At 39.9% G+C, this 15,794-nt stretch overlaps 1 protein-coding gene across 1 annotated transcript in view; it reads left to right on the forward strand.

Annotated features, from left to right (window-relative positions):
• LOC121957621 (dolichyl-diphosphooligosaccharide--protein glycosyltransferase subunit STT3B) overlaps positions 1–15,794 on the forward strand; it is a 120,058-nt gene that overhangs the window by 92,128 nt on the left and 12,136 nt on the right. Inside the window, exons 6-10 of the mRNA XM_042506306.2 lie at positions 1,312–1,410; positions 4,094–4,240; positions 13,469–13,517; positions 14,148–14,302; positions 15,300–15,511. Of these exons, the coding sequence (XP_042362240.1) occupies positions 1,312–1,410; positions 4,094–4,240; positions 13,469–13,517; positions 14,148–14,302; positions 15,300–15,511 (662 nt within the window). The remainder of the gene's footprint in view (positions 1–1,311; positions 1,411–4,093; positions 4,241–13,468; positions 13,518–14,147; positions 14,303–15,299; positions 15,512–15,794) is intronic.

Here is a 15,794-nt window from a genome sequence, read left to right on the forward strand (position 1 = left end):
TTCCTTTACAAAAGAGACTTGATGATCACTAAAATTAGGTTTGGAAAAAAGTGGACGTATCAATATTGATTATTGGCCAGATGAGTTGTTATGTGTTAACATATTAGATATTGGAAAAAATCAGTGCAACCCTAAAGGAAATGCAAAAACAACGTTCCAATTTGTATCAAACTGAACTGGACTGCTTGGTAGAAACACAGCAACACTGGACACTAAAGAAGACAGCTGTGGGGTTGACTAAAATTAATATCACTGGATTTTTTTTTTTTTTTTTTTGCCCTTTAAACATCCGTTTTGACAAGGGCTTCGTTGTGATTGTATCCTTTTCAGAAGCTTTGTAATCCAACCTTAAACTACAGTATCTAACACTAAATGTCCTCTGTCGTGATTTATCAGTTTTTCCGCGTTGAAAATGAGTTAAAAAATGTTTTCGGCAAAATGCAGCTCATGCAACTGTTACTTTTTACTCAGCCATCCAATCACAGTGGAGGAGAGGATGGACAAAGACCAACCCTCTCATGTACCAGTGCTGAACAATAACAAATACTGTTTTACAGTACAACGTTGTGAAGTGAGAATATGGTTGGACACGAGCATGTCATCATATACTATCAACCTATTACCAACCGAGCAGAGGGTGTGAGCCATATTAGACATACTCTGCTGACAGAAAAGATATTAGGTCTTCAGGCGCCTCCTATATCCCTCACCTTCCCTCCTCTTCACATCTTGCAGCTTTTCTTTTCAGAGCCAGGTGTCTTTCAGCCACTTCGCAGGAACATACAAAAAGCGAAAAAAAGAAAGAAACTCCTGGTTTAATAAAATGCCTCGCAGTCTATGTTCCCTCACAATTCATCTCTCTCTGTCTTGAGTCAATAGCAGATGTGTGAGAAAGAGATAGCTGAGGGCAGTAGCAACTACTTCAAAAACGAGGCACACACTCTTCAGGAAGAGTATGAAATCTTAATTAAGCTGGTGCGTCTGTGAATCGGTTCCCCCCAGCTACGAAGGTGGGAGTTGCACTGTTCTCAGCACCGTCGTCTCACTCCGGGCCTCCCCGCCACACTGCGCCGAGCCAGCTCCCATTTTCTCAGTAAATGACATTAGATTAGGTATTTTGTATTTACTCCCTCTGAGGTGCGACAGTGAAAATCAATAGACTTTAAATACCTCTATTGAGGTTGATTTCCCATAGTGGAACCTGAACTGCAGTGGTGGAACAGTACAGAGGGTTTTAGTATTGAAATAGTTTACTTTCATTGTTTTATTTCTTATCTGATCTCTCTCCTCTTTTGTCTCTTTCTTTTACAGCTTATAGCACTTTCTACATTGTGGGTCTCGTTCTGTCGATGCAGATCCCCTTTGTCGGCTTCCAGCCAATCAGGACCAGCGAGCACATGGCTGCTGCCGGTAAGTCCCATCCTCTCCACCTTCAGGGTGGCTGATCCTGCGTCCCTCTACCGTTTGTCTCAGGAAAATTGCCATTCAGAGTGCAGTGATGAAGTCAGCATTTCTTTGAAAATGTTGCTGCTTGATTTTCCATATTGAATATGACGAGTGTGTATTATTATAATATTCATCAGGTGGCGTGAAACACGACTGCGCTGTTGCTCTGTGTCACTTCAATGTCTAAACAGATAACTGTTAGTCATATTGAATTAATTAAGTGATGGTGTGTTGTTGTGTTTACACTTGGACCAAACAGATCAATTAGTACATGCTTAAAGAGATAGTTCAACACAAAATGCATAATGCATATTTGTCTTCTTACCTGCAAAACAATTTATCAGTTTAGTGTCGGAGATATCAGCCGTCGAGATGTCTGACTTCTCTTCACTATAATGGAACCGGGTTCGACAGATTATCGGCCTGACAGATTACTGTGGCTGTTATTTGGCATTTTGCTGATTATCTGTATCTGTATCTGCCTTTTAATTTAATGATTGCCATAAAACTGATGCTGATGAATGAAAAAGTGTGCATATTACACGCAACCAACACCAGGAAAGTTAGTGTACAATACACGCAAAGAAAGTGTCAGCATGGGAGGAACTTTTACTTTGTAAAACCTCAGGGAGCTATTTTTATTCATTCATTTTTTATTAGAATTTACACTAAACTTTAGGAAAAAAAAGTTGCAGGGAACTTGCTGAATATGATGTTGAAAGTTTCAGTTTTGATTTAAGATTTGCTGAAGGCATTTAAATCAATTCCAAATATCAGTTAGCGGTCTCATTAAGTACTAATAATCGGTATCATATCAGCCCTGAAAAACCATTATTGGTCTTTGGATTATCTTAAGTAACCTGGTCATTATTTCTGGGGAAAGACATTTCTGTTGAATTTTTCAAATGTATTTTTTGGCACTTTGAGCACCACAAGCTGAGTGCCGTCTAGTTCCATTATATTGAAGAGAAGGCAGACACCTCTACGGCAGATATCTCCAACACTGCAACTCACACTAAAACAATCCAGACTGATAAATAGCACCACAGGTAAGAGGAAACATTTGTATTTTTAATTTGGGGTTGAACTGTCCCTTTGATGCTACATTTGTCTTTGTTAAAATACCTTGAGTAACACTGAAATTGTTTTGCATTTTATCAGAAAATGGAAAATTCCTATTTATATTTTCATTGAACAGACTGTCTGGGTTTCAAACAAGGATGCACTGATATGCTGCAGCTGCCCTGACCCTGCCAACAAATTTATGCTGCAACACAAGGGAGAGGTTCGGGTTGACTGCCGCAGTTCATGTATTAAAGGTGTGACTTTACATAAGCCACCTGCTTGTTATCCAAAGCACCTTACAGTAGCGTGGATGCACACACTGTAAGGTTGTTTGGCTGCATTCGAAATCGAATCCCCCTGCGGTGACAGCGTTAGTCACGCTCTGTGTGCAGAAGAAACACGTGACCTCCTCAGAATATATTTACAAAATAGAAATAAGTAAGCGATTTCACAAGCCCCCCATATGGGTTTAGCGCTTTAAGTACTTTTCATTTTTGGCTGGTGGGTAGTTTATTAAAGCTTGTTCAGTTTCTCCACTCAAGAGTGGGCCCATCTGCTGCCTGACAGCACGGATGGGTGCTTATGTATGTTCATGATTCTTGTGTTCATTTACATCCAGATTGGGAGAGGACTGTCGTTGGCAGCTTCAGGAAGCCCAGCAGCACTTTTTTTTCCCCCTTTTTTTTCAAGAATTCTCTTAACCCTGCAGCAGGCTTACACTGAAGTGTCCCTGTTTTCCTGTGTGTCTACAACACAAACAGCATTATGAGAGGCTTTGAGAAAAAAAGGCACCGAAAAATCATCTCTGCCTCTCTCTGTTTCTGGCTTCCTGCTCGCTCTGAGTGTGTTTTTATGTCGCTGGGGTAGCAGCTGCTCAGAACATCTGGTGGTAGCATTCAGGGAGCACAGTGGGAGACAGGAAGAGAGTGACAGAGCCGCGGACCTGTCGGTACCGTTGAGATGTCAGCCCCTTAGGCAGGCAGGCGGGGTGGCATAGACTGACAAGCGTGTTAGCACCGTGGCGGCTCTCCAGGAGACAGGCTTAACCTTGGAAATGGGTGAGACCTGCTGTGGGCGGTGGTGGTGCTAGCGCAGGAGTGGGGCGATTTCACACAAGATTTGTCAAAGGATGGGAGGTGACGAAAGGGAGGGAAAGCGGGCCTCTTTTGAATTTTTTATATCGAATTCACCAGACAAACAAAGAAGACGCACTGGAGAAACCGGCGCCGAGAAAGTGACAGAGCAAAAGAACGGGGGAGAGAAGTGTGACCGAAGGGGCTGCGAAGAGAGAAAGACAAGGCGAGGGAAAGAGAAGGGCTTATTCACACAGATCTGTCTAATGCATTTGAAATATGTTGTCCCGCAGTATTTGTCTTTCACATCTGCATGAACAGCCGAAGGGGCTATCGCAAACTGCTTTGTCGAGAATTCTGCCGAGCTGACAACGGCGCTTCATAACCACGCAAACCTGCTTTGTACCCTGCAGGAGGAGACATGAATCAGGGCCTTCTCAAACATTCAGTGTGAGCTCCCGTTGTATGTTTGCTCATTCTTTTGTTTCTGTCTGTGGTTTCTTGCTCAGGTGTGTTTGCACTTCTCCAAGCCTATGCCTTCCTGCAGTACCTGAAGGACAGGCTGACCAGACAGGAGTTCCAGACACTTTTCTTCCTCGGAGTCTCTCTGGCTGCCGGCGTGGTCTTCCTCACCGTGATCTATCTTACATACACAGGTCTGTCACATCCTGTTTGGCTGCTCACATGCTCTCACGGCTTGTATAATCGTAAACCATCTCATTTTTTGTATTTTTTATCCTTGTAATTGAAGATGAAACAGTCAATTAGGTGGTAAATTAGTCAGTTATCAAGCAAAAATGCCTCGGTTTTTAGGTTTCAGTTTCAAAATTTGCTGCTTTTTTTTTTGTTTTTCTGGCTCTGCAAACTGAATGTCTTCACAGTTTTACCATGTTAGTCAGACAAAACAAACAAATTGAGGACATCACCTTGGGCTCTGTGAAATTATGTCTAATTGAAAAAGTAATCAATGGATTCATTTATAAAAAAGATAATCATCAGTTATAATCCTCCTTGTAAGCAATTACCGTCTGTTGCAACCAGCATCGTGACTTGGCAAATGGGCCAATGGGACTTGTCGTTAATCAATAAACATATTACTGAACATAAACAAAACAAAGCTAATCCAACAAAGATTAACAAGAAAAATAGATCTAGTCTTAGTTTTACTGGCTGCAGTTTTAATTCCATTAATGAAAACTATGACTAAATATATTAATAAATGACCTTTTTTTTCCATAACTCAAAACCGAGACTCGCCAACCGGCATTAAAGGTCTAGTGGCAATGAAGAATGACTGTTGAGTCGCTGTGATAGATAAAGTGTAATAAATTGTGGTTTATAATTATCAAACCACTGATTCTACGGTTTATTTTTGCTGACAACCGTGCACGTCAGGTGGAAAACATCAATGAGCCTCGGTTTCTCTAGATGTGCCACGCCTGAAAGTAAGCTGACCAGCGCTGCTCACGCAGGCAGTGTGTTCCAGGCGGACAACTTAATATCAAAAAGCTGATAATATTAACACTACGTGGCTGTAAACTTTTTTGGCGAATGTTGTGAGTGAATTAGTGAGTTATTAACAACCGATATCAGCCTGCCCCGTCCCCAAAAATATAACATATGAGTCTCCCAAATATTGCCAGAATATTCTTGTTAATATCACATTGAGTTAAAGCTTCCTCTGTTGTGCAGTCACACATGAAAATCCGATACAACAAAAATGGCAAATGTTTGAGGAGCTTTTATGAGTTAATACGGTGAATATGAGCCGGCCAGTGTTACTGTGGCGGATCATCTTCCAATAAGGAGGTGTCAGTGTTTAAGTCAAGTTACTGCCAACAAAAAACGACATGTCTTAAGTCCAGTTTAAATATCATTATCAAGATCACTCATTATAATAAAGCATAACTTTCCAGTTATAGTCCAACACTCCAATAATAAAACAGAAGGTGGTTATGTTTTTACCCCCATCCCCGTCTGTTTATTAGCACAATATGTAAAACATTACCCTGAATTTGGCTGAGGTTTGGTGGACAAATAGCCTTTTGTGCACAGATCAGTTGACTCGATTTTTAGATGGAGATCCAGATCTGGGATTTCAGCCATTTCAGATTTTGTTTTCTTTATTTAGCCAGAAGTTTCAATATGCTCATAGACTATCCCCCGATGGTCTGACCTCCAGGCCTCCCTGTGGGCTGCTAATCAGTGTTTGGTTTTTCATAAAATTAAACCCGGAAGGCAAATGATAAGCAAACATAAACTGATATGAACGCTGCAGCTCTGCAAGTTGGAGAACTGTTGAGCGTTGGTGGAGGACTGCAGTCTTTCTGTGGAGTAGTATGTGTGTTGTTTTTGACTGGCCTGGTTGAACCCTGATGTGCACAGCAGGCTGGTTGAACTTTGTCCTTGTTAATGTTTTTCTCTGTTATTTTCGGCTCTGCCTGTGTTTTGGCCACAAAGTTTCAGACCTTTAAAATGTTGTCCTCCTCTATTTATTGATTCTTGTTTGGTCTCCAGATGAGTGTTTCAGATGTAAGATGACAGAGCTGACCATGTAAATTTGACACTGGCTTTGCCTCCATTATCTAGTGATTCATTACCACAGATTGGTCCCAGGAAAGCCAGTAGAGTTTGCTGTGTGAGAAGAGAGTTCAGTTGTCCCCTTAGGCTGTGTATGCACACTTTTTCTGCAGCGTGTTATGAGCATTAATGCAGGGAGCTCCCAGGGTTCTCAAAGTTACATTTAAATATTTTTAAGACCTTTTTAATACCACTTAGAATGAGGTTTAATGCCAACTTCCCAGCTATACTGGCGAAAGTATGAAGGCTGTAATGGAGAAACAGTATGGATGTTAAGCCCTAGAAAATAATTATTTACTAAACAGGGCCTGCCAGTGGTGGAAGGATTCAGATATTTTGCATAAAGGTCCAGTGTGTAGGATTTAGGGGCATCATCTGTGTTTTCTTTTAAATGACCTCTTAAAACCCATTTTCACAGACTTCCTTTCATGTGATGTCATCTATTTAAATTAATCTATTTTAGTTTGTCTTTCAATTTATTTTTCATTTATTCTTTTATAACATCGTCTTGATCATGTTTAATTCTATCATTAGTAATGTTATTTCTGTGTTTGCTGCTTCTATGCTTTGGATTGTATTTACACTTATTGGTACGGGTTGTTACTGTTGTTTTGTAATTGTTTCTTTTGTCTGGTCTTAATTCGGCATTATTGTTTGGCTCTAATAGTTATGTTGCCTCTGCAAGAAACCCTCCTGCTTCTACTTTGCCTTGTTTGTCAAAGCACTTTGTCATCTCAGTTTTTAAAGGTGATGTATGTATAGCTATTATTAATATTATTATTATTGTTGTTATTATTATTATCATCTATTGGCAGAATATAATATTATATAATATTCACAATTATGTTCTCTTTAGTATATAATGAATATAATGAAACTAAGAATCAGATTCATTTTGGCTAATTAGATCCACTTAAGATAAAGTAAGCGTCTGTGGTGTTGGCTCCATGTGTATAGAGCCTTTGATAATGTAATTACATTCAATGCACCTTTTATCTTTTTTTTTTTAAATTGTAAACTCATTATAGTGCTGCATTTACATGTAGTCCGTAAGTTTAGTTCATGAATGCCCTCATAGGTTAGAATTGGCTGTGTTTAGCCTGTAGTCATGGTATCGTACCTCTGGTTTGAATAACAATATACATCTTTGTTGTTAATTGCTGCCAAGCTGTCAGCTATTCCCTTTAGTGGGAAAACACTTTATACATTTTCACACAATTATTTATGATCCTATGGTATTTATTTAATCCTACTAAAAGACCTGAAAACAAAACCTTTGTACACAAAATTCAATACTTTAATGTATTATTCTCATGGAATTTCATAACCACATTTTCCAGGCCTGGAAAACTCATGGAATTAGTAAAAAATAATGTAACATTTTGGAAAAAGTCATGGGATTTTGTTGTGTGTAATGAAATTGTTAAAATAATCCTCTGTGGATAACCCTCCATGTAATGTTACATAACGGCAAATCCATTTTCTGTACCTGTTGAAGTAACGTAGCTCTAATATGCGTCGATGTGTGGCAGTGTTTTGTTTACCGTCATGTACGTTTCCATCATTTTCTCCCAGTTTCTCATCATTTTCGTCTGTATTTTTGTTAGATCTTGGTATCATTGTGAAGGTAACACTTGTGAGATAAATGCTAAGGTGTCAGAATCAGCATATATGTTACTGGGTAAGAGTAAAGACTAGATGATGTCACACGGCAGAAAATGAAACATTTTCTTTCTGTCTAAATTTTTTTTGTGCACTTTTAGATTGAATATCCCTCTGAAATGATGCAGTTTCAACACAAAGCCTCTTGTATTCCATAGTACATCTGACCATTACCCCAGCCAAAACTGATGGTAAAAAAGTGAAAAAGAGGAATTATAGAGAAATGTTAGTAGATGAATGTTTAGGTGAGGACCCTAATAGTGCCATTTGGGCACATTTTGGCACCATGTGTGCCATTTGAGGTTCCTCTTGTACCAAACTGTAAAACTCTTTTTTCCCCCACTTGTATGTCACTATAAGTATATGCTCCATCATATTACAACTGTTTTAGGGTGTGTTTTTTAAAATCCACCAAACACATATATTTCCCTATTCAAATAAATACACATACAAGGGGAAATAGCATTTGACTCCAACTGGAGCGGATTTATTGAAAAATGTAAACATGAAAATTGTAAATGTGCATAAAAATAAAAGTACAATATGTAAAAAGTGACAGTGCAAAATGTGAAATAATAAATAAAATAAAAAAACCCATGGTCAAAAGTGAAAAAATGTGAAATATAAAACATAAACTATGTACATGACCTGTTCAAAATAGACGTGTGTCATGGCATACAATCACCATATTAAGGACCTCCTCGGCGGTAAATATTTTTTTTGCCTGCCATCTTCCAAAATATGTAAATCTTCCAAAAAGTTTGCGTAAATGAATAAAATCCGAGCTCTGGTGCGTTTGGTGCATGAATTTTTTTTTTACGTCTCGCGATCCCATTGGTCGGCTTCGATGGTCGACCCCTTTTTTGAACCGTCGGAGCCAATAGACTCAAAGAAAAAATCTACGTCAGCAACAGCGTTAGCCAATCAGAGTGCGGCAAACACACCGCGCAGTGACGTCAGGGACCCGGCCCACCTCAGGTTTGGACTCCCACGAAAGAGTACCCGGATGTTTACGGAAACAGTTGCTGTGTTACACCTAGGGACAGAGCTACCTGTACATGGCGGTTTTTTGCACACAAACAATAATTATGATCACAAAACATCAAAGGTAAAACATAATTTCCAGTTATTCCTCCGTTGCTCTATTTCGGCTGCTAGTTCAGTGACTTTTGGTCGTATCGTTGCAAGACTTGTACCGTTTGTTACGGTAATATAGACTAGAAGAGTTTCTGGTCTCTGTCGATATGTAGCGCTGTGTTGTTTTTGCAGTTTGCTCATGTAGTTGCTTGTTTTTGAAACTGTGTTGTGTTCCTGTGGAAATGGTCGTTTTAGGTTTGTAGTTGAGATTCTTCCGGTAAAGTGGATATGCGATATATTCAAGATTCAAAGTGTTTATTGTCATATGCACAGTATGGAAACATGTTTCCCTGTACAATGAAATTCTTACTTTGCTGTCCACAGAATGCCTAACGTGTAGCAAATATAAAAGAAATATGAAATAGAAATTTAGAAATTTACAATAGAACAAATAACACAAGTGTAAAGGCACTAAACAATATATATACTATATATATATATATATATATATATATATATATATCGAGGTTGCTGTATGGTTATGTGTATTATGTGCATCTCGGGTTTACTTTGATCGACCCCGCGGATTCCTGTAATAAAGCATGTGACTGTTTTTACCCAAAATCTTAATGCTGGTCCTCTCACCTTGATTAAGGCAGCAGATAATTTACTTGCCTTAACCAACAGTCTGACACTCTGTCACTCCATGTAAATAGTGCCGCCAGGCCCTTTGCCCAGCGCAGAGGTGGTGGCACATCACATCCTCTGTAATTTTGGCGTCCTCAGATTGGTCGCCTGCCTGTTTTAGAACTGATTTGCCACTCATGTGGATGTAAAAGTCTCTTGAGGATCCTGGCTTCAACTGGACGTCTGGTAAACGTTGTGATGTGTCAGCCATCTGAGCAGAGCAGTGGGAGTCAGTGACTGGTGAAATGCCAGATTTGCAGTGAAACTGCGCATATTCTCTGGTCTGTCAGACTTTTCATCTCATAAGCTGGGTGTGTTCCTTCAGTATCTTGAACATGGAGCCAAGTATTGATCGGTTAAATCAGTGTCATCCTTTAAATCAGCTCTCAAAATATCTACTTCATCTCTCTTTTACTGCTTTTTCATATGTTTTCCTTGCCTGCTTTGCTTCAGTGCGCTGTAACATCTTATTTAAAAAGTGCTCTTATTTTTTTGATGATGGGGGTTATTAAACGCATTAGCCACAATCTCTCTTTAAAGAGCATCAAAGGATGGCATCCAGCTGCATGTTGGAGCAAACATGTCACAGAATTTGAAATATGGGGCTAAGGCTTTTGTTTGTGTTGACTGCGCACACATGTGAGTGTGTGTGAGTGGTTGTGAGAGCCCCCAAGCAACAGTTCAGAGCTGAAATGTATTCCACATCAAAGCCTAACCAGAATAAGACATTTGTATGCGTGCATAAAATACCCTGTGCAGTCTAATTTGCAGCTTAAATGGTTTCAGTTACATTTATAAACAAGTCAATTCCAGTAATTAAGTACCATCAATAGAATACATTTTCAGCATTGACATGTTTTCTTCTGAGTTTTTTTTTTCGATTTTGAACCACAGTTGACAAAAAATCCGGTTTCATACAGTGTAGTCGCTGGGCTTCATATGAATGTTATTTAAGGCCGTGATATTTTCTCAGTTAACTTCTGACTATAAAGTACGAGATCCAGATTTTCTCTTGAACAGTTTTGGTTATTCAACATCAGAGATTTCAGTTTTGTTTTTCTCTGTGCTCACTCACTTGTTTTAAAGTAGGCGGCCCAAACAGCGCTCAGCTGCATTTGAATCAAAAAAGGGTTGTTTGCCTGTGGTGTGGCAGCATTGTCAAAACCACACAGTCCTGATGAAACACATCAGATATCTGGGTTTTTGAATGTTAAAGGTGCCCTGTGGAGTTTTCTGGTAGACAAACAAAAGTTATGTTTGCATTCAGTTTTTCATCAAAACACACTGTGTGTATCCTTGAGGTCTTAACAAGATAAATGCGCTGCGTTTCTTTCACATCAGAATAGCATGGAGCCAATGGCAGGATGAGCATGTGTGTCTTCTTTTATGTGAATTAAAGGCCAAAACATTATCGCATTTTGCTCCAAGTGGTCAAAATCTTCACAGGGTCTCTAGTTTGTGGCTGTAAAGTTTCATGAGGCTGTGATTATTTTTCTTTTAGGTTTATTTCGGGATGAGCCAGGGACAGTTTGACAATTTGCTGTGAATTGACGGGCCTAATTACTGCTAGTTAGGCATTAAAAAAGTAGCCTCAGATGACGTTGAAAGTGAGTTAATGCTAGCAGAAAGAGTAACTAAATCCCCAGACCACTTTTTTTTCCATTGGAAAAGCAATGTAAATGGGTATTTGGTAGCGTTGTTCATTGATTCAGGTCCAAATCTTGACATTTGATTGCAATGTATTAACATTCTTAATATTTTGTATAAACATGCATAGCGACTGCCCTCTAAAAGTTGAACCTGGCTATTGCAATTGAATTGCGCTGATCCTGGTAGCAGGAGCCTGTTTTAGTCATCGATCGAGCCCCGTGATGCTACCGCCCTCTTACCAACCAACTACTTTGTCTGTGTGCAGGAGTAGGGAGATGCTGTGGATCAAGAGGTGGCACAATTGAGTGACTGTGCATGTCTTAGTGCCCCTCCTAGACCTGCCTTTTGAGACTTTTTTCACACTCCAGGAAGGAGGCACTCAGGCCAAAATTGTGGGTTTTAGTTACTCTTTAATACCACCTTTCAATTCATCTGGCTGAACACTGGGAAAGTTGAAGTTCTGAGTAAGAGGCCTGGAGCTGAAGTTATTCAGCTTGAGGCTCTGAGGGTGCTCCTGCAAAAATGCAAGGCAGTAGAACAGGAAAACACAGGGCGGTCTGCAGCGTAAAAGTAGTGAATAAAACGCTTCTGTCTCATTAAAAAAAATAACAAAAAGGCCCCCAAGACTGCCAAAACCCTCTCTGTCTGATTGGGGCCTAAGGATGTTTTTTTCCTGAACTTTATCTTGATTGTTGTTTATTAATTTATTTAGTCTTGAATATTTATTGTTTTAGAGAAATTCGTGAGAACAGAAACCAAGTTTTCAGGGCCTTTGAATAAGTAGATGCACATTTCCACATTAAACAGTATATACAGAGTGAATATTAAAACTTTACTATCGCATCAATTTTTTTTTTATCCGCAGGCAACCTTTTCTACTTCTGCACATTTTCTCAGGCCTTTGGGTCAGATAGTGTTTGCCGTTTTATTTATTCAAAGCTGCAGAGTTGGATTGAGTTTGCTTTATAAATATCTGGTGTGGTGCTGTTCAGCGTGATTTCTTGGCCTCTGGTGTTGCTGCGGAGAACTTTATTGAGTTTTTAGCTGTATTTCTATTTTGTGTATGTAAATTTAGCACAACATATGACTGGGCTCACATTCTTTGTATGTGTGCACATGTACTTTCGCCTGGTTAGACCATTTCAATCACGTGAGCTCAACATTTTGTTTCAGCTCTCGGTCTGGACTCTCTGCCTCACCAAACATTTACAGTGGGCCGGAGTTACTCGCTTGGACAGGCAAACTCCTTCAGCCGAGCTTTAGCAATAGCGTCTGCTCCTCTACCACACATATGTTACACTAGTGGCAGACGCTCGCGTGTTAAATGTCGTGTCTGTCATGCCTCTTTTGATTGCAGGATGCCCCAATGCAGTGTAAAATCACGCGCTGCAGCGGAAAGATGCCGCTGTTATTTGGTTCTGTGTAAACATGCAGGGGTGGTATAAAGGGGGGACTTAATAAGTTATATAACTACTAAAAATAATAAGTTACATTACTATTTTAATTACTTCATTGAAGTAACGTAACTTACTAAATTTAATTACTTTGATTTTTTTCTTTTTTTCCTAATACGTTAATTTTCATTTCTTTTGCTACTGAAAACATATCAAGAAAACATGTAATAACAATACAAAAACTCGAAACTTAACAACATACATTACACAGGTATACACACGTGCACACTCTGCTTTCACAGATATCAAATACAATTACTTTTTGATTACTTTGTGCATAAATGTTGCGCTTCGATTTGTCTCAACGACTTTGCTTACCAGCTTCGTCCATCAATAAACCAAAGTAAGGCATTCCTGCAACGCAAAAAGATGTAAAGCAACAGAATTAATGTTTTATTCAACATATAAACTTTTTACCAGAAAGATTTTTTAAATGTGGCCTTTGGTAATCACCAACATTTTGATTAGTTACTAATTTAATTACATGTTTTTTTCTCAGTAACTTTAACAGATCGCAATTACATTTATTTTGTAATTAATTGCCATAATTAGTCAAATGTAACTAGTTACTGTCAACACTGGTTGTAACAATCTAATGAAAGTATCCTAAAGCTGTTTTAATAGATTTTCCCGTGACTAACTTAACTTGCTTTACATCAAAATAATTCAACAACCCTCCAGGACGCCCACCAGCGCTTCATGTATCCCCGGTCTCACATGGAAAGCATGAAATGTTATATATTTCTGTATTGATTGTCTTTTCTTTTTCCCCAGGATACATTGCTCCGTGGAGTGGTCGTTTCTACTCTCTCTGGGACACCGGGTAAGCTCTGCTGACCTTCACACTCTCACTGTCGATTGAACACTTGTTCAGTCGAGTGTATGTTTTCTAAGGCGGCTGTAAACGCCCTGCACCATCCCAGAGGGGAAAAAAGCACAGCACAGGCACTATGTTGAACTATTGTCTTATTTCCAAACAGCACCAGGCACCCTGTGTTCTCCAAATGCACTGCAACGTGTTTGATATTTCAGCACACCCAATCAATCCCCCCCCTCGCCTCCCTCCTGTTTGCTGACTGAAGCAGTATGGGAGAGTTTTTTCCTTTCCTCTGGAGGCTGATACTAATTCCTTAATGTGCTGTGTGTTTTCTCTTCACCCAGCTGTAATCACAAAACACTTAAGAGTGAAATATTTAAAATTGTATAGGAACTGCTGTAATCATGAATAAAGAGGGATCACGAAAACTAACAGCCAAAAAAGAACATTGCTCATCTTCACTGCTAAATTTGTTCATATTTTACCGTAAGCATCCTGGGGAGGTAAATTATCTTTTTTCCTCATAATTCTGGAGTTAATCAGGAGGATCTATTGTATAATTTGTCTCAGTGCTCCCAACACGCTCAACCCAACATGAATTACATCCTGTCTGTCTCCCCCTCCCTCTCTCCGCAGCTACGCCAAGATCCACATCCCCATCATAGCGTCTGTGTCGGAGCACCAGCCGACGACGTGGGTCTCCTTCTTCTTTGACCTCCACATCCTGGTCTGCACGTTCCCGGCAGGCCTCTGGTTCTGTATCAAGAACATCAACGATGAACGAGTGTTTGGTAGGAACATTTTGTTCAAATCTGTGTTTTGTTTTTTTTTTATTTAAATGTGCTTTTTTTTCTCATGTAGCAGAGTTACAAAGTACATTTGTGTTTTTCCTCCACTGTGAGTTCTCATCTCATTTTTTCTGCTTGAAAGTAGAAATAGACAAGTTTTTTGCTTTAACTTATTATTAGGAAGCAAAAGTTGATTGCCTCACTTTCACTATGCGATTATGTCTCCTACCGGGTACAGTCTCCTTAGAAAATAAAGGCTCGATTTATGGTACATAGTAAGTGCTTCAACCATTGCTCACCCAAAACAGGAAGAGGATATTCCTGTTACTTTCTCTGTAGCTATCAGTGATTATCCCAATTGATGTATTAAGAAGTACATATGCAGCCCTAACTGTGAGCTGTGATTTTCATGCATCATTTGCAATAATATATCATAAACAAACAAAACTCAAAGTGTGTAGTGATCAGATCGAAGGCCTCCTTGTTTATGATGCATCCTCGTCGGTACAGTATCTCCTCTGTCTCCAGTATTGTGATGTACTGTCATCTCTCCATCTGCCTGGAAGAAAAACACTGAGGAGGACCTGGAAAAAACTCAAAACAAAAACTTTCATGTTTACAGAGTAAGACAGCCGAGATCAAGGACGGAGAACCTTTGAGCGCTACAAACAGTCCTTCAGCAGACCCGTTTCTGCCTCCGACTTAATCAGCCAATTACAGCTATTGATTAGTCGTGCACCTGTTGAGCAGGGTCGGCACTTTTCAAGGACGCGAAGCAGCCAGCGCTTTCTCCAAATCAGAGTTTGAGCTCTGCAGAGCCAACACGGACTGATTATGCTGCGTTACAACTCAATTTCTCTTTTTCATGTCTTTATCTCCGTCTCGCACGCCGCCCCATTTCCTGTCTGTCCTTTACATTCACACAGTCTCTCCTTGTCTGACCTTTGTCTGCTTTGTTCTCTCTCTCCACCCGCCACCTTCTTTTCCTCTTTCCTCGCAGTGGCCCTGTACGCCATCAGCGCAGTCTATTTTGCCGGCGTGATGGTGCGTCTAATGCTGACACTGACTCCGGTGGTGTGCATGCTGTCTGCGGTGGCTTTCTCCAGCGTCTTTGAGCATTACATGGGAGATGACACGAAGAGGGAGAAACCTCCTGCCGAGGACAGCAGCGACGAGGACGACAAGAGGAATTCTGGGAATCTGTATGACAAGGTCAAGACAAGACAGATTGTGAAAACTTTGATCAAATGAGAAAAGTCATTGTGGTAGTTCCTCGTAGATTTCACACACCTTTACAGTTTGGATTTCTCATTTGTCAGCTTCCCTCACTCCCTACCAGTTTGTGATTCAACTGTGATTCAACTGTGATTCAGCTGCAACTGTTTGATGCTGTTGCTGTAATTTTAGCTGTCTCACTTTGTTGTATCTTAAAGTGGCTTTGTCTGGTCCAGCCCACCTTGTAATAATCATATAATTTCATATGCTGCCCACAAAT

This window comes from Plectropomus leopardus, chromosome 17 (assembly GCF_026936395.1).
Source record: "Plectropomus leopardus strain MGB_pleo_1.0 chromosome 17, ASM2693639v1, whole genome shotgun sequence".
Taxonomy (NCBI): Eukaryota; Metazoa; Chordata; class Actinopteri; order Perciformes; family Serranidae; genus Plectropomus; species Plectropomus leopardus.